The sequence below is a fragment of the Microcebus murinus genome, chromosome 2, assembly GCF_040939455.1.
Source record: "Microcebus murinus isolate Inina chromosome 2, M.murinus_Inina_mat1.0, whole genome shotgun sequence".
Classification (NCBI taxonomy): Eukaryota; Metazoa; Chordata; class Mammalia; order Primates; family Cheirogaleidae; genus Microcebus; species Microcebus murinus.
This window is the reverse complement of record NC_134105.1, coordinates 2,192,643-2,209,617: the sequence shown is the minus strand read 5'-3', so window position 1 is coordinate 2,209,617 and position 16,975 is coordinate 2,192,643. Positions and strand designations below refer to the sequence as shown.

The 16,975-nt window shown below is 49.7% G+C and overlaps 2 protein-coding genes across 8 annotated transcripts in view; both read left to right on the top strand.

Annotated features, from left to right (window-relative positions):
- Positions 1-497: 497 nt before the first annotated feature.
- Positions 498-10,850, top strand: RPL22 (ribosomal protein L22). 4 transcript variants are annotated; one of them, XR_012912567.1, is made up of 5 exons: positions 498-872; positions 2,687-2,791; positions 4,804-4,928; positions 9,056-9,446; positions 9,914-10,850. XR_012912567.1 is itself a non-coding variant. In XM_075993460.1 (5 exons), exons 1-4 carry the CDS (start codon positions 513-515, stop codon positions 9,422-9,424), a joined length of 633 nt encoding a protein of 210 aa, XP_075849575.1. In that variant the 5' UTR covers positions 498-512; the 3' UTR covers positions 9,425-9,446; positions 9,914-10,850. The 4 variants fall into 4 exon arrangements, 3 of the variants coding, with proteins under 3 accessions (XP_075849575.1, XP_075849574.1, XP_012647006.2); XM_075993460.1 differs by having other exon boundaries at positions 9,382-9,446; XM_075993459.1 differs by having other exon boundaries at positions 9,382-10,850.
- Positions 10,851-14,753: 3,903 nt separating this feature from the next.
- The window catches only part of CHD5 (chromodomain helicase DNA binding protein 5), a 64,212-nt gene continuing 61,990 nt past the window's right edge, over positions 14,754-16,975 (top strand). For 3 of the 4 annotated variants that reach the window (XM_075993410.1, XM_075993407.1, XM_075993402.1), the window contains exon 1: positions 14,923-15,129. In XM_075993410.1, coding sequence (XP_075849525.1) covers positions 15,051-15,129 — 79 coding nt within the window. In that variant the 5' untranslated portion in view covers positions 14,923-15,050. Of the gene's footprint in view, positions 15,130-16,975 lie in introns of all 4 variants that reach the window. The other variant, XM_075993399.1, reaches the window with a different exon arrangement.

Here is a 16,975-nt window from a genome sequence, read left to right as displayed (position 1 = left end):
ATCAGCATCATTGGAAGTGTTAACTAGAAAAAAAACTAAGGAGGCTTATACTTTGGAAAAAAGGAGAGCTTTATTTCTCACCCTGCTGGGGGGCCTGTTCCAACAGGTTGGGAGGCAGACACCTGGCCAGAAGCCAGGCACACGTGCTTCCAAGAGACAAAAGGCAAGGGGATTTTATACCCAGCAGGGTGGTCAAATATACATATTTAACGATCTACAGGAGGAGTCATGAATATTTATGAAAAGAGAAATCACGTGCATGCGAGACTGTGCTTTATCTCTCCCATCCCGTCGAGGTTGGGAAATCAGTATTTGGGGTTTCTGGGGTCCCCCTGGCCGAGGGGTCCATTCAGTTAGCACAGCGTTTAGGGTTTTATTTTTAGTTCACAGGAGCTTGCAAGAAATGCAGAATTGGTCTCCGTCGGGGACCTCTGATCTAAATCCCCACGGCCCGAAGGGATCTCCTCACTTCCACAAGTTCGTGGGTTCGAGTCCCGTCCCATGAGCTGGTAATGTACGGCTTAGTGAATTTCTTTATTTCTTTGAAAGTCTTTCAAAAGGAAAACCAACCCCTGTATTTCTTTGGGCTGGTCCAGCTCCGTCCCCCCCTCCCGATCTTCCAGTGGGACCGGCCGCCCGGCCTCCTTCCTGCCCCTGCTAAGCTCCCGGCCGCGGAGAGGACGCGGTTTGCATTCAGGGAAAACCAATCGCTTCCCGATCCCGCAGGCCGGAGCGAAGTGGTGGCGATCGAGGGGCGTGGCGGAGCGATTAGTGCTGCCTGGGCCCTGCGTGCCCTGCGCGCTACGGGCTCTTTGCGTCTGCGTAGTTCGCTCGCCTCCCTTTCTGCCTCCGCTGCCGCCATGGCACCCGCGGTTAGTATGGCTCCGCGTGAGGCCTCGGCGCCGGGAGAGGCACGTGGGCCGCGCCGAGCTCGGCACCTGCCCAGGCTCGCGGGGGACGGCGCTCTGCAGCGTCCGTCTGGTGGGGGGCTGGCAGGCCGGCCGCGGGGGGCCGGGGCTGCTGCCGAGCCCAGCACGTTGTGGGCGGAGGAGGCTGCGGCCTGAGGCCCGTGAGGGAGATCCGAGAGCTGTCGGAGGCCGCGACCCGGTCTCGGGCCCTAACGTGGGCCAGCGGGGAGCTGGATCATGGAGACTGCGGGCCGGGCCGGTCGCTGGCCTTTGGAGTTCGGCCTCGGGCCTGGTTACCTGGGCGGAGGGCGGGGAAGAAGATGGGGACCTGCCATCCCGGGGAGCCGCGCATTTGGGAAACCTGCGGCCGAGACTCGGGGACGAATCCGCGGGAGGGGGGCCTGGTCGGCCTGTTTCCGGAGAGGCGGCTCGTATTTGAGGAGCCTTTTAGCGTCCCCGGAGGAAATTAGTTTATCAGAGTGCTGTTGTTCGGGACCCTTTTTGCTGTGGGGTCCCAAATTCCGTTCTCCTTTAGCTAGGCTGGGGCTGGGCTGTGAGGAGCCCTCATGTATCCCCGCAGATCGCCCTCCTGCCAGGTTACTTGGAGAAAGTTGTTTTTTTGCCCCAAGATTCTCCTTTTCCTCTTTTGTTGGGATTCCTTGGTTTACATTTCCGGTTCTCCCAGTTTTAATGCCCAGGTGGGCTTTTCAATGCTCTTATGCATATGTATGCTTTTGCTTTAAATCCTTGGCGGGAGGTATCATGCTCATTGTGGGTAGGTCTCCTGCTTGACAATTGTGTATTTTCGGGGCTAGATCGTAAAGCAGTCCTTCTGGATTGTTACTGGGAAGAGACACTGTAAAAAAGTTTTCAGCGATTTTTGTGGTACTGTTAAATGTTTGAAACGTTGACCCAGTTAATACACGGTTTATATTGAGTTCTTTTAAACATAAAGGGAGGGAGATGAGGTGTATTCTTGGAAAAGTCTGTTTAGTTGCTGCAAAGCGTTTTAAAGTGGAAAGTACAGGTAAGTAGGATGTACAAATGTATTTTTATGGCGCCCGAGTTTGTGGAGGGATAAGGTTAATATAAGCTTCTTCATAAGAGTGAAGAAACTGGAACCTGATAGGATGTGCTCTTCCTGGTGGTTTGGAAATGCTAAGTCATAGATTAAACCAATCAAAAGGTAGAAATTGTCAACAGTATTATAATAAGACCCTAAGTTTTAGTTTTAACCTTGTCTAAGATGGAGTGGACAAGCAACTAGAATACCTTACAATTTCTTTTGCTGTTCCTAAGAAGGTGAGTTAGGATTAGGGGAGATTAGATAGAATGGATCAGGACCCTAGTCTGGAGACATAGGACAAGGATTGATTTCATGTTAAAATTGTTGTAGGTATGCAAAACATTTGTATGCTTGTACTCTAACCTTGGAATAAAATAAAGGAGTATTTCATGAAACTAACAGACTTTCATGCCTTTAGAGATTGGGGAGATTGGAAAGTTTGAGTGGGTCACAAGTGCTAGAATGATTTCCCCATCAAAAGGGCATGAGCCCTCAGTCGCCCAAGATTGTAGAGCTGCATCTTCCCAATTATACCTCTGCCATGCTTGGGCAGATTCTGGTGGCTCTTGGGGCTCTTGCAAGGGAACACAACTGCATGGGTTTTGTATTTGTGTGGGCTCTTACACCTATTGACATTTTTGGTTTTGTTAATTTTTGTGTTTTTTTGACTGGCCGAACTTTCATCTCTGTTACTATTTGTATACTTTCTTAGAAAAAGCTTGTGGCAAAGGGGGGCAAAAAAAAGAAGCAAGTGTTGAAGTTCACTCTTGATTGCACCCACCCGGTGGAGGACGGAATCATGGATGCTGCTAATTTTGTAAGTTACATTATTGTTGCCACTGGGGATGGTCATGAACCTTTTGAGATACTGTTAAAAAAACTCACCAGAGGACATTTCTGTTTTCAGCCTTATAGGCAACTTCACAGTTCTGGCTGTATTGTTTAATTCTGAGATTATGGGCAGATCATTTGTTTCTAAGTCTAGCTTTCTCCTGTGTATAGCAGCTGTGAAGAATAAAATGGGCTCTAGCACATAGGTGTTGTTGCTTTCCCCCTCCTTTCATTTCCAAAAATGATTTTACTTAAAAGTTACCAAGAAACATACCAACTTCATTGGGTCCACCATCCCATTTTAAGCACAAGTGATGGGCCCTGATCCTCTGTGGGCTGCCTGTGTCCTGGGCCACACTTTTCAGGTGTGGAGCAGATAGCAGCAGTTATTGAGGCTTTCTGTTGATGGGCCCTGATCCTCTGTGGGCTGCCTGTGTCCTGGGCCACACTTTTCAGGTGTGGAGCAGATAGCAGCAGTTATTGAGGCTTTCTGTTGTATTGTGCATCTGAACTGCAGTGTTTACTTTAAAATATCTTTTTCATTCCTTCTTCTGTCCTGATTTTTTGCCCCTATATTTTGCCCATTCCATAATATTTCCCTATTCTATTTCAATCTAGAAATTTTAAATAATCTCACTGCTACATTTTGATGCTGCAACTTGGTTTTGGCGTTTTACGCTTTTTCCTCTAATAGCCATGCTTGGGGAATTCATACTTGGTATTTGTGTACAGAAGTCTCTAAATTTACATTTGCTCTTCAGTCTCCAGAATAACGCCTATTGCCAGGATTGGTACCATTGCAACAACAGTCATTTTCCAATAAGAAATGAAAGGCTTGGTCTATGGCCGCTAGTTATACAGAATGGGATTTGGGTAATCTCTTATAGTTTATTGCCTTTTTGTAGATGCCGTTTGCATCTGTGTCCTTCAAGAAGTCTTTCGGTTGGCTTCTTAGTTCGTTCTCATTCCTTAACTTCTGCTTTTTCTTGTCCTTCCTAACCTTGGTGTCTTCCAGTTTGGTATCTGTGTGGTAGCCTTGCCCTGGCAATATCTCTGTCTCCCTCCTCCCTCTACAAACTATTCCCTCACCACAGTCATCCGTGTGTGTCTTTTCCTTCCAGACACCTGTTTAGGGTAGAAAACTTGTTATTTATGAGTCTTAAGATACAAAAGTCAAGCTTTCTGACCTAATCATACTCTGCACCATCTACGGTTAACATATTTTGTATTGGAGTTTTTAAATAAAGAATTTATAGGAGTTTTGAGTGGAAAAGGACTTTATCTCATTGCAATATCAAGACAACTAACAAAAGTCCTTTTTGGGCAAAGATTCCTGAAGCCCACAGAGGTAAATGGCTTGCCTAGGCCCACACAAGGGGATTGCAGAGAGGCCATCACTGGCTCCTAGATGGCTGCCTCTTCTGTTGTACCATGCATGTGGCCCTGGCCCAGATCTAGAATTATGTTGGTCACTGCATGTCTTTGCTCTTTCTTGTAGGTTGAAGACTTATTTTCTCTGATAGTGCTGAAAACAGTGCTTTATATTCCTTAGATTCAAAGTTGCCTGCAGGGTTTGTTGTGTGTACCTTGTGGAAGTTTGGCCTCGGATTTCTTGTGTGTTCTTGCACTGTCCACTAAGCTTTCCATGTAGAGGCATATTTGACCTTGTGTGGACACATTCCAGTATGTTCGTGCTACTAGGATGTTGTTTTCAGAGTATGTAATATATGTGAGTAAGGTTGAGTTTTGCCGTTTTCTGCCTGCCATTCCTAGATTTCAGACTTTGTGTGAATAGGTAAAGATTTGCTATCATTTTTTAAGAGTTGACATTTAAAAAATGATATTGTATCCTATAAATATATACAACTCTTGTGTACCCTTAGTAATTAAAAATTTAAAAAGCATTATTCAGTGTTGGGAGTACAAAAAAAAATACTCTGCTGTTGAGGCAGATAAGTCTGTCACTTCACTAATTGGTCAATTTGATAATTTCCACAGGAGCAGTTTTTGCAAGAGAGAATCAAAGTGAACGGAAAAGCTGGAAATCTCGGGGGAGGGGTTGTGACCATCGAGAGAAGCAAGAGCAAGATCACTGTCACTTCTGAGGTGCCTTTTTCTAAAAGGTATGGCAAGAGGGCAAGTGTGACCAGTGTGTACTCAGTCTCAGTCACCCTCAACCTGGACAAGAGTGGGCTTGTCTGCAGAGTAATTTGTTTTGTGATTGCATCTGTTAATTTCTGGAATGATGCCCAGTGCAGGAGGCAGTGAATGAATGAATGAAACCACAGTAGTTAACATTACTCAGCTTTTGGCTGTTTTAAAATTTTGTCTTTCACAGGCTATAATATTTCAAGTAGTCAGGTGCTTAGTCTTGTTTAGACTGTATTCTTTTTTTTCTTAAGAGGTCTTGCTCTGTTGCCTGGGGTAGAGTGCAGCAGCATGGCCATAGCTTACTGCAGCCTCAAACTTTTGGGCTCAAGTGATCCTCCCACCTCAGCCTCCCAAGTAGCTGGGACTATAGACTTGTACTACCACATCTAGCTAATTTGAAAGTTTTCTTTGTAGAGACAGGATCTGGCTGTTGCCCAGGCTGCCTTGAACTCCTGGTCTCGAGCGATCCTCCTGTCTTGGTTTCTCAAAGTGCTGAGATTATAGGTGTGAACCACTGCACCCAGCCCAGCCCTTAGACTGTATTTTTTTTTTTTTAGACAGAGTCTCACTCTGGCTAGAGTGCTGTGGTGTCAGCCTAGCTCACAGTAACCTCAAACTCCTGGGCTCAAGCAATCCTTCTGCCTCAACCTCCCCAGTAGCTGGGAATACAGGCATGCACCACTTTGCCCAGCTAATTTTTTCTATATATTTTTAGTTGGCCAATTAATTTCTTTTTATTTTTAGTAGAGACGGGGTCTCACGCTTGTTCAGGCTGGTTTTGAGCTCCTGACTTTGAGCGATCCTCCCACCTCGGTCTCCCAGAGTGCTAGGATTACAGGTGTGATCCACCTCGCCCTGCCTGTATTCTTAAAATTATAGATGTTCCTTTGCCTCTAGATGACAGTGAAAGGTTTTCCTTGCCCCATTTTTTTTCCTCCTGAGACACTTGCTCTGTCACCCCGGCTAGAGTGCAATGACATCATCATAGCTCACTGCAACCTCAAACTCCTGGGCTCAAGTGATCCTTCTGCCTCAGCCTCCTGAGTAGCTGGGACTACAGGCATGCACCACCATGCCCGGCTAATTTTTTAGTTGACCAATTAATTTATTTTTAGTAGAGATGGGGTCTCGCCCTTGCTCATGCTGGTTTGGAACTCCTGATCTTGAGTGATCCTCCAGCCTCGGTCTGACAGTGCTAGGATTACAGGTGTGAGCCACTGTGCCTGGGGAGTGTTTTTGGGAGTGTTTTTTTTAATTTTAATTTTTATTTTTTGAGACAGAGTCTCACTCTTTCCCCGGGGTAGAGTGCCATGGTGCCAGCCTAGCTCACAGCAAACTCAAACTCCTGGGCTCAAGCAATCCTGCCTTAGCCTCCCAAGTAGCTGGGGCTACAGGCATGCACTACCATGTCCGGCTCATTTTTTCTATATATCTTTAGTTGGCCAATTAATTTCTTTCTATTGATAGTAGAGACGGAGTCTCGCTCTCGCTCAGGCTGGTTTTGAACTCCTGACCTTGAGTGTTCCTCCCACCTCAGCCCCTCAGAGTGCTAGGATTACAGGCTGTTAGGAGTTTTTAATCATACTAAATCAAGTAGTGGGAAATTAACTGTATCAGTGAAGTGATGACTTTGAAGCTCCAGTGAGGCACTCGTGGTCTGCCTGTCTGAGTTATTTTATTTGCGGGGAGGGAGATTTGATGGAGGAAGAGACAGGTGCAGCTAGCTGTAGGCCCTCCAGGATGTGCAGAGCATCCAGCTTGCTGGGCTCAGCCTGTGGGCTTTCTGTGACCTCTTTACCAACCTGGTGTGAGAATGTCTCATGGCACATCTTGTTGCAGGTTTCACAAATATTTTCTGTTCTTTCCTCATTGGAGAAGGGGAGAAACCTAAATCTTCTATGATAGCTTGCCTTTGTTAATGATAATAGTTCTGTTTTCCTGGAACATTCAAAGTATCCCTAATGTAGAATATTTCCTTCCTTGCCTCTGAACTTCTGCATGTTTTTGCCTGAATTTTCCCCAACGTTCTATTATGAGAATTTTTTTTTTTTTTAGACAGGGTTCTCTCTCTGTAACCCGGGCTAGAATGCAGTGGGGTCATCATAGCTCACTGCAGCCTCAACTCCTATCTTCCTCCTGCCTCAGCTTCCCAAGTAGCTGGGACTGTAGGCATGTGCCATCATGGCTGGCTAATTTTTTAATCTTTTGTAGAGATGAGGTCTTGCTGTTGCTTAGGCTGTCTCGAACTCCTGGCCTCAAGCAATCGTGCCCGGCCAATTATGAAAATTTTTAAACTACCTGAAAAATTTTGGATTAAACACCACATCCAAATATAGTATGGTAGAAATAATTGAGAAAAGAACACTTTGTAGATGGAAGGACCAGACCAGTTTATTTATTTATTTTTTGAGACAGAGTTTCACTCTGTTGTCAGGGCTAGAGTGCTGTGGCATCAGCCTGGCTCACAGCAACCTTAAACTCCTGGGCTCAAGTGATCCTCCTGCCTCAGCCTCCTGAGTAGCTGGGACTACAGGCATGCGCCACCATGCCTGGCTAATTTTTTCTATATATTTTTTAATTGTTCAGCTAATTTCTTTATATTTTTTTAGTAGAGATGGAGTCTCACTCATGCTCAGGCTGGTCTCAAACTCCTGAGCTCAAACGATCTGCCCGCCTGGGCCTCCCAGAGGGCTAGGATTACAGGTGTGAGCCACCGTGCCCAGCCCCAGTTTATTTTTATGTAGGGAAGGGTAGGTAGAGTTGACCTGAGATCTTCACACCTTTGTGAAGATGGCTTTGTTGCTGTAGGAACATTGTTGAACAGTGTTCATGTCTTGGATATGATGAATTTGTTGGTTCGTGACGGTCTGAAGAGGTGGTAAGTATCATGAATCCCATTTTATAGTGCGAGAAACTGTGGTTTGGTAGGATTGATTAACCCAGGAGTAAGCTTGTGTGGCCTTATACTCGTTCTCTTCATGGTTTTGGGAAGATGCAGAATAGCTAACCTCAGGGCCTCATAAGCAAATGGGTCAGAGAAGAAACAAGATTGCAGGTTTATGTCTTTATTATGTATGCTACACTGTTGGGCTCAAAGCCAGTCTCTGCCTTTATATAAAGAGCAAGTTTTCTAATGAGCAGTTTGCTGTGGTGATTGTTTAGCTCTCACCCAGGCTAAGACAGCAGTTAGGCAGATGGATTAGAAAAACCCAAATGGGCCGGGAGTGGTGGCTCACGCCTGTAATCCTAGCACTCTGGGAGGCCAAGGCAGGCGGATTGCTCGAGGTCAGGAGTTTGAAACCAGCCTGAGCAAGAGCGAGACCCTGTCTCTACTAAAATAGAAAGAAATTAATTGGCCAACTAATAGATGTAGAAAAAATTAGGTGGGCATGATGGCACATGCCTGTAGTCCCAGCTACTCAGGAGGCTGAGGCAGCAGGATTGCTTGAGCTCAGGAGTTTGAGGTGGCTATGAACTAGGCTGATGCCACAGCACTCACTCTAGCCTGGGTAACAAAGCGAGACACTGTCTCAAAAAAAAAATTAAAATTAAAAATTAAAAAAAAACACAAATGTAAATGCTGGGGTGGGTGCAGTGCACTCTGTCCCAGTGCATTCGGTAGAGAGCATCACATAGCACCAGTGAGAGTGTATGACACAGCTCAAAAACAATCCTGATAACCCAGGCAATCTCAAAAGGAGATTTGACTCAATGAGGTGATGTATGTGAAATATTTGGAGCTCATTGGGAACCCAGTAGTTTCTCAATAAACGTATTAAGACTATGTGCTCAACTGTCAAATTACTACTGTGATATCTCCAGTGGTCACTATAAACTGTTTTATAGGTGTTTGTTGTTTAATGGACAACTGCTTCATTTACTTATCTGTTCTCATTTTTATTGCCAATTTAGACAACATGCAGCCGATAACTTATTAGAGCCTTGGCTGGGAGTATTTGCCTTTTTGCCATTTTTGGCACATGGGAAAACACTTGAATTGTAATGATTTTGAATATGTGGGTTTTATAAAAGTTCAAATGTTTCTGTATGCAAGCAGGCCATTTGTCTAGTGTAGTTCTCAAGTGTCCTTTCTCTGCAGGTATTTGAAATATCTCACCAAAAAATATTTGAAGAAGAACAATCTACGTGATTGGTTGCGTGTAGTTGCTAACAGCAAAGAGAGTTACGAATTACGTTACTTCCAAATTAACCAGGATGAAGAAGAGGAGGAAGATGAGGATTAAAATTCATTTATTTGGAATATTTTGTATAAGTTCTTAAATAAAACATCGGAAGTAAAATGGTGGTTTATCCTTGTGTTTCTGCAGTATGGATTGAACAGAAAATTGGAAATCGTGGTAAAAGGGCTTCACTTGGCTGCCACTTATTTGTAACTTGACTTCTTTTTCTGCTTGAAAATTTCAGTTCTCATGAAGTGGTGATACGAAATAGGAGAAGGCGACTGTAAGGGAACTGACGACCACCAGCAGGTAGATAAGGGTGTGGAGACAGTGTGAGCTGCAGTTAGTCACTGCTTCACTTAAAAAGGGGTGATAGTTGATTGTATCCAATGCTTATTCAAAGAAAGATTCAGGAATACAAGTGGGCTCTTCTCATTCATTAAAAGTAAAACAGGTGACTTCTTTCTAAGATTCTCCTGTGGAGAAAATGGCAGTGTTAATAAAATGCAGGTTTGTGGGCCATTCATCTTATTTTCATTTTTTGGTTATGAATTACTCTCGATGCACACAATTTTGTATACTAATCCTTTTTCTTCCTGTAGAAATAAAATGTGCTCCCTTAGCATTATTGCAAATTCAACTACCCTCTTTCAAAGGGTTTGGAGAGCAATTGTCAAAGTCCCAGGTTCTAAATTAAGTAAATGTACAAAAATGAATTTGTAAATAGTCACTGTTTCTACCAAGTCTTTGCAACAAATTGTTATTTTGGTCTCCAGCAGAGGGCGCTAGAGTAGAGCTTCCAGATGTGCCCTCCTGTGTGGTCCCTGATATGGGAGCCCTTGATGCCCAGGGCTCCGGAGGCTTCTGCGAAGGGGAGAGATGGGATTTGGCCAGCAAATAGCTGATTCCATGCCACGTAGGCCATGACTGGATTTAATGACGGAAGTCATTCTACAAAGTGGGGCGCCTACAAGATGTGTTCGCGTGTGCACAGGCTAGATGAGAACTGGGAAGTGGTTACCCAGGCTGAGAAGACATAATTATTGCTGAAGGTGGCTTTGAAAGAGACCCTGATGCCTCATGGTACCCTTCTGAAAGCCAAACAATAATGCAGAAATGTTGGCCTTGTTTTATAATTACGGTGTATAAAATTCATGTTTTTAAAGAGCTTGCCTGCAGCTGGTTTTCACACCTGAAATTGTGCTCTGTGAGTTGCATAGCTGAAATTAGATGTTCAAGTCCTGCCTTGGCTCCAATTTAACATGTGGTGCTCTCTGGATTGAGTTGAACATGTTGAGGCTTTGCAATTTCATTTGTGGTAAAGGCTCTAGCATTTCCTATTTCTATGCAAATTTCTTGAAGCAGAATTGCTTGCATATTTCTTCTCTCCTCACAGAAGGCAGAGTTTCTTTCAAACTTAACTGAGGCATCAGTTGCTCTTTGGCTATGTCCCTTACTGTGATTATTAACTATCAGTGTGTGACTTGAGTTTGCAAATTTTACTTGTTGGTTGCATTGATGTTCCCTTGTAGTAATTTCTGGTTTGGTTATGAAAAGCATTAACCCTGGGCTGAAATTAGCATATAAGTTTTTTTAAAACTAGTCCCAGATTTTAAAACTTGTAATAAAATTGAAACTTGTTGGTTTTCTATACCTTATTGAACTCTTGTATTTGAGTTTGATCACATTTTATATTAAAGTGGCTAACACATGGCTACTATTGTTGTGTGAGGCCTTTTTTTCTTTTGAAGGACTGGCATGTTAATATGTTTAGCAACTAAAGCTCTGTCCTCACTGATGAGTTGCTGTACCCACAGTTACCTTGGTCTTTACTAGGCTTAGAGGGAAATGTGTCCTTTATTTCCATTTTCTTCCCCTTGATTGTGCAGTTTTCCCTCAGTGAGATCCTGGAGTTGGCTGTAACTGAACTCTCCATGTAGAATTTCTTCAGATCCAGAGGCTGGAGTACAACTGCAAACAAATGACGGTTTTTGATAGGGAATATGCGGTGTGAAGTTGATATTACATTACGCTGGTCACACCAGCTGTGCCCAGAAGCACATTTGAGACCAATTTCCTTTATATCTGTCTTGCCTCCTGCCTCACCTGCCTGATCTGAAGTAGTTGGCACAGAAACAGACTGGAGCCATGGAGAGTTTCAAGCTGTGATTTAAGTTCACAACAGTCAGAAACATGGGAAAGTGTGGGAATTTGATCAAACCAAGTATCTTAAGACAGCTGATAGATACCTGGGGATATTTGATTTCCTGGAAGGTGAGCAGGCCCCCAGTGAGGGTCCCTCTGATGAAACCACTGATGACTTCAGGAGAGCCTGGAAGTTAGCATTGATAACATGCTTTCATTTCCTCCCCCAGAGAGCTATGCTGTCCCTTAGGAATGGGGATGGCAAGGATGTTGGTCCCTTACAAGAGATAACTGCAGATCTGTCGGTACCCAGGGGATAGACCATCTTCCTAGTAACCCTTGGACAGAACACAGGGCTGGTTGAGGTCGGAAGTCCCCCAGGGTAGGGACAGCTGAAACACCACAGCAGTGGGAGGTAGGCCAGGCCCCCAAGGGAGCACCTGGGTGGGCTCCTGCCCCATTGTTGGCTGAATCATGGTAATGGGCCTGCGTTAGTGGAATAAACTGCAGGTTTCTTTCTGGAGGAAGAGGAAGATAGAGGCTTGGTGTGGGGGCTTTGTTACCCCAGCAAGGAGCTGGTCCTCCACCTAAAGGAAGCAGGTGAAGGACCACCTGTTAAATGATGCCACGACGGTACTATCTCCAGGAACAGAAAACTAAGAATTTCTCATCCAGCCATTTTCTGGTCTTTGTGATGGATCTGAGAATCCACATTCTTTTTTTTTTCTAGGCTATTTTAGGCCAAGCTAAAACAGTCTGTAAGGGCTGTGCTGACCAGCTGAGTGAGTTAGCTACTACTGTGGTTAGAACCCAGAAAGCACCCATAAAATGCTTTAAGGCTCCCGCAGGTCTTTTCTCAAGTTCAGGGCCATGGCCCAGGACTTCCTTTTTGAGAAGCTCCCTCCTAGCCTGCAACCCCGAGTGGTTTGGATTCAGGTGGTGCAAGGCCCACACTTGGAGAACAAGGGTTCAAGTGCTACACTGCAGGGGGTGCTGACCCTTCATTCCAGAGGCCACAGCAATCCTGAGCATGGCAGTCTCGCCCCTGCTGGGGAGGAGGCGCCCGGCAGAGTTTTGATCTCTGCTTTTCTTCCTTGACCTCAGTGGCAGGCTGTGTGAGGCGGTGTAGGTACAAGACCTCGCTGTCCCGAAAAAAGGCAGGACTTGGGGGTGCCTGTTTGAGGAATTCATGTAGCCCAGGCATGGAGATTGAGTATGGTGTGTGCAGAAGATGATTAGCTATTTCATTTCTGTGCTTGGGGAAAAATTTTTTTTTCCTTGATGCTTTTATAACCAATATATTAAAAAATATTTTGATTTTTGAATTGTCACTGAGGTATAATTATGAGCTCTGTGATCAGCAAACATTGGAATCTTGTCTTCTCAAAGTGTAACCTTAATGATAGGCTTGTTCTCGCAATTGCAGAGTGTATTGAATGTTCACCTTTTTAGGGATTGCTTTTAACATTAGGCATTTTTGTCCCATTGTCATTAAAATGCACATTTAATAGTTTAACAATAAGGGCTCTCCTTTAAAATAACTGGTGATATGTAGTTCAAAATCCACTGGTCTCTACCATCCCAGGTTTTGCTGTATTTTGCCTTTGGTCAGTAAGCAGTGTCACTCAGTGCAGTCACTGGGAAGGGAGGGGATGGGGGAGGCAGGATTATGAGTGAGAGCATCTCTTCTCTAATTTGTTGCCAAATTAAGCACTTACAACTTGTTCTTGAATGATATCTTGACTTTCTCAGCCTCTCCTTGGGAATTGGAGCCAGGGTTAATGATGTGTGTGGGTCCGGGGGCTTTCTGGTGCTGAGAAATACTCTACGTCAGAGTTTCTCCGAAGTGGAGACCATTGACAGGAATTACAAAGGTGTTGGGGGACTGGTAGTTAAGGAAGGGGAGTTAAGGAGCTTGGTGGTGCTCAGGGTTTGCTCCCCAGGATGGCTGCCACTCAGGCAGATGGGTGGTCTGGAAAGAACAGGGAAGGTGCAGGCCTGGCTCAGGCCTCAGTGGTCTGGGTCACCCCGGCTTAGACCTGGAGGCCTTGGGTTTCTTGGCTGCCTCCCTGCTGGGCTGATTTCACACCTCTGTCTACAGTGTGGTTTCAAAATGAAGTGGGAGATGGGGGGATTTCCTGCACTCTCATCCTGGAAGACTTGGACAGACCTGCCCTTGCCCAGGAACGAATGCCGATGAGCTTCCATTTGGGACTTCTGGCCACTCTGGGTGGGAAGAGGGGACCACTGTGTTGCTGCTCGTTCCAGCCTCCCCAGGCCATCCCTCGCCTTCTGGCCAGCAGCTTGGATTCACCATGTGTGGCTTGGGTTGTGGCCACCTCTCCAAGAAGTCTGGCACTAGGGGCCAAACCAAGGGGCACAGCCTTCCTGGTTCTGCAAAGGTGCCAGGACAGGGAGAGCCGTGCTGGTGATGCCAGTGTGGCATGGACACCAGCAAGTGCTGGCCTGAATAGAGCAGGTGTTAGGAGACCTCGTCTCCTCGTCGTGGCTTCCCACGTTCAGCAAACCCTGCGATCTGCACTGGGGTCGCCGGCATGGTGAGTGAGGAGGGTGCCGGCACCTCCCTTCACTGTCTAACCCTGCTCAGGTTAGAGGGCTGGCGATCCTGCCGCCACTGAAACTTTGCGTTCTTAGAGTAGCTTTCAGACTTGCTGCTGCGGAGACTGAAAGCGCTCATTTAAAATTCCAGTCTTGCTCCCGAGGGCTTTGGCTTCCATCTTCACCTTTAACGACCGAGGGCTGGTGGTGACGGCTCCTTCCCACTCCGCGACAGGTGTCGCTTCTGAGCGCGAGTTTTGGGCACAGACAACGCAGAACTGCACCACCTCCAGGGTTTTTACTGGACCCAGCCCTGAGGGGCATTTTGGAAGGAGGCCAGTGGGCAGTGGGAGCGGGGATGGGGGGGTGAGGGAGGAGCCAGCCTAGACGGACTTCCTGCGGGAATCAGACCCACTGCCTCCAGCGCGTCCCCTCCCCAAGAGAGGAACACATTTTCTTCTAATCTTTTTTGGAAAGGGGGTTAGAAGCGTGTAGAGGCCGCAGCCCGGTAGGGGCGGGTCTGGGTGCGTGTGAGCTGAGTGCGGAGCTTGCCACCTTGGAGACCCCGCCTCCACGCCCTTGGGGACCCTGGGGCCCAGCGCTTTTGCCGGCTGGGTGGCGGCGGCTGCCACCTCTGGGGTGCGTGGGGGCGAGGTTTCCCTGCCTCCCACCCCGCCAAGCTCGCCAGAGTCCCAGCTGCCCGCTCGGCCGTCGAGTCCCCGGGCGTGCGGGCTCCTCGACGGCTCCGCCTGCCACAGCGCCCCTGTCGCCCGTCCGCACCCGGAGACTCAGGACTAGCCCCCCAACTTGTTCTCTGCTGTTAACTAGTCGCGCTGCCGGAACGATGGGATGGGGTTGCCACAGCAACCAGACTGGACGTCACAATCCGGGCATGTGTGCCGCCCCCCCGCCGTGCCGCCGTGCCGCCGGCGCTGCCGCCGCCACCCTCGGCCGGCTGCGGGACTCGGGCTGCGGGGCGCGGGGGGCGGAGCGGCCCGGGCTTTGCGGGGAGCGGGCTAAGGCGGCCGAGAGGAAGGGGGCTCGAGACGGGGGGTGGAGGTTTGGGGGGGTGGGGGGCAGGCGGCCGCCATCTTCTCGCCGAGGCCGCCTCGCCCGCCGCGCGCGCCCGTCCGGCAGCGCACGGGTTAAGGCTGGCACCGCGCCCGGCGGGAGGGGGGGCGCCCACCTCCCCTCCTCCCCGCGCCGGGCATGCGGGGCCCGCCGGGCACCGAGGAGGAGCTGCCGCGGCTGTTCGCCGAGGAGATGGAGAACGAGGACGAGATGTCAGGTGAGCGGGGCGCCGTGCGCCTGGGGTCGGGCGGCAGGGGCGCCGAGACGGGCGGGCCGGGGCCGGGGCGCGCGGGCGGCGGGGCGGTGCGGCCGGGCTGGCGCCGCGCAGGAGGGGCGCGGGGCTGCGGGGCTGCGGGCTGCGCTCCCGCCCTGCTGGCGCCGCGCGGCCAAGGGCGCGGGGCTGGGCAAGCGCCGGGGCGCGGCGCGCGGGCAGCCAAGGGCGGGGTGCGATCTGCTCTCGGGGCCGCGGTGTGGACTAGGCGGGCCGAGGACGGCGGGCGGGGGCCTGCTCTGGGCGCCCGGGCGGGGAGGGGGCGCGGCGCCGCCGGGGTCAGCCCGCGTGCCCTTGAAGGGGGCGGGAGTCGCGCTGGCTCCTGGCGCGGCGCACCCCGCGCTCTCGCCCAGCCGCCGGGTAGACGGGACCCAGCCCCAGCCCATCTCGGCCCCAGGGCGGGCTGGGTGGGGCCCGGAGCAGGGCGAGGACCAGCCGCGCTTGGGGACGCTGCGAGCGCGCGGGCTGGGACGGCTTCCCTCCGGGCCCAGGAGGGCTCAGTGCCGGGGCGCGCGGGCTTGGACTCTGGCTCCCCTTTTCTGGCCGCTGGGTGCCGTGACCGTCGCTCCCGAGCACTTTGCCCGGGCAGCCGGTGTCCTCCTGGCGCGCCCTAGCGCCCGCCGCTGTTTCCAGCCCTCGGTCGCCCAGAGGAGTGGCGTTCCCTGCTTTGGCTAAGGGTCTGACACCCCAGGGCCACCGCCCCTGCCCTTGCCATCTCTCTCCTTTTATCTCTCAGAATCTGGCACAAATAGGGCTTGTTGGCCAGGGGTTACCTTGCAAGATAATTCTTTAGGTAACTGCTCATCATCTGTTTGGGACATTTCTCCTCCGGGCACAGCTGGGCAGGGCCCCACCCTGTCAACCAGCCTCCCGCCCGCCCTTTGCGGTGACTATTATTTCTCAGCTTACTGGCACCAGCTTGGGCACCTCTGGACTTCTGAGACACCTGTGGGAGGCCGGGAGGGCCCTCCCTGGCCCCCAGGAGTGCCTTCCCCAGGGCTGAGACTATCCCACGATTGACACCTGCAACCCCTGCTTGGCGGGAGGTCAGCAGCTTCCGTGTCCTCAGTGAAGGGATTCCTAACAGGTGGCCACACCCCCCTTCTGTTTGCTTGCTTGATGGCTTAGTGGCTTTAAGGCTGTGACCCAGCCCCATCAGGAGCCTGGCCCTCGCCTCGACTGACTTTCAGACAGTCAGGCCAAGTTGGCACAGAGCCTGCTGGGGCCAGGGGAGTAGGGATGGGTGTCCCCGCGTTGGGCAGGACTGCCTGGACAGCAGTTGACTGCTACATCCCAGGTCTGTGGAATCAGACCCATTCCCCGGAGGGCAACACAGAGGCTTAGCACAGGCACAGAACCCTGGAGGCTGGGTCCGCAGTAAGCCAGTTCTCTGGTGTCCTCAGTAAGATACTCACGGTGGTGTTTGGGGTGTGGCCCCTTTGTGGCACTGGTGAGGGCAGTGGACAGCTGAGTGTGCTTTAACAGGCTCATTTCTGGGACTTCAGCGACCCCCTGATGGGGTCCCTGGCCCCCTTTCCCGTCGTTCTCTGGCTCCAGCTGACTGCCGGATGTGGAGCTCGGGGAGGGGAGGAGGCCCAGGTGCCTCCAGGCTGGGGGGCACTCAAGTCACTGGGCTGAGAGGTTGGGCCTCAGTCAAAGTCTGCTGCCGGTCACCTGTTCTTCTCCCCAACCTCCACCCCACGGCAGAGCAGGTGAGGTTGTCCCCAGAGCCTGCAGAGGAGGCGTCCTGCTCAGCCCCTCTGGCCTGGGGACTCTGGCCCTCAGCAGGACC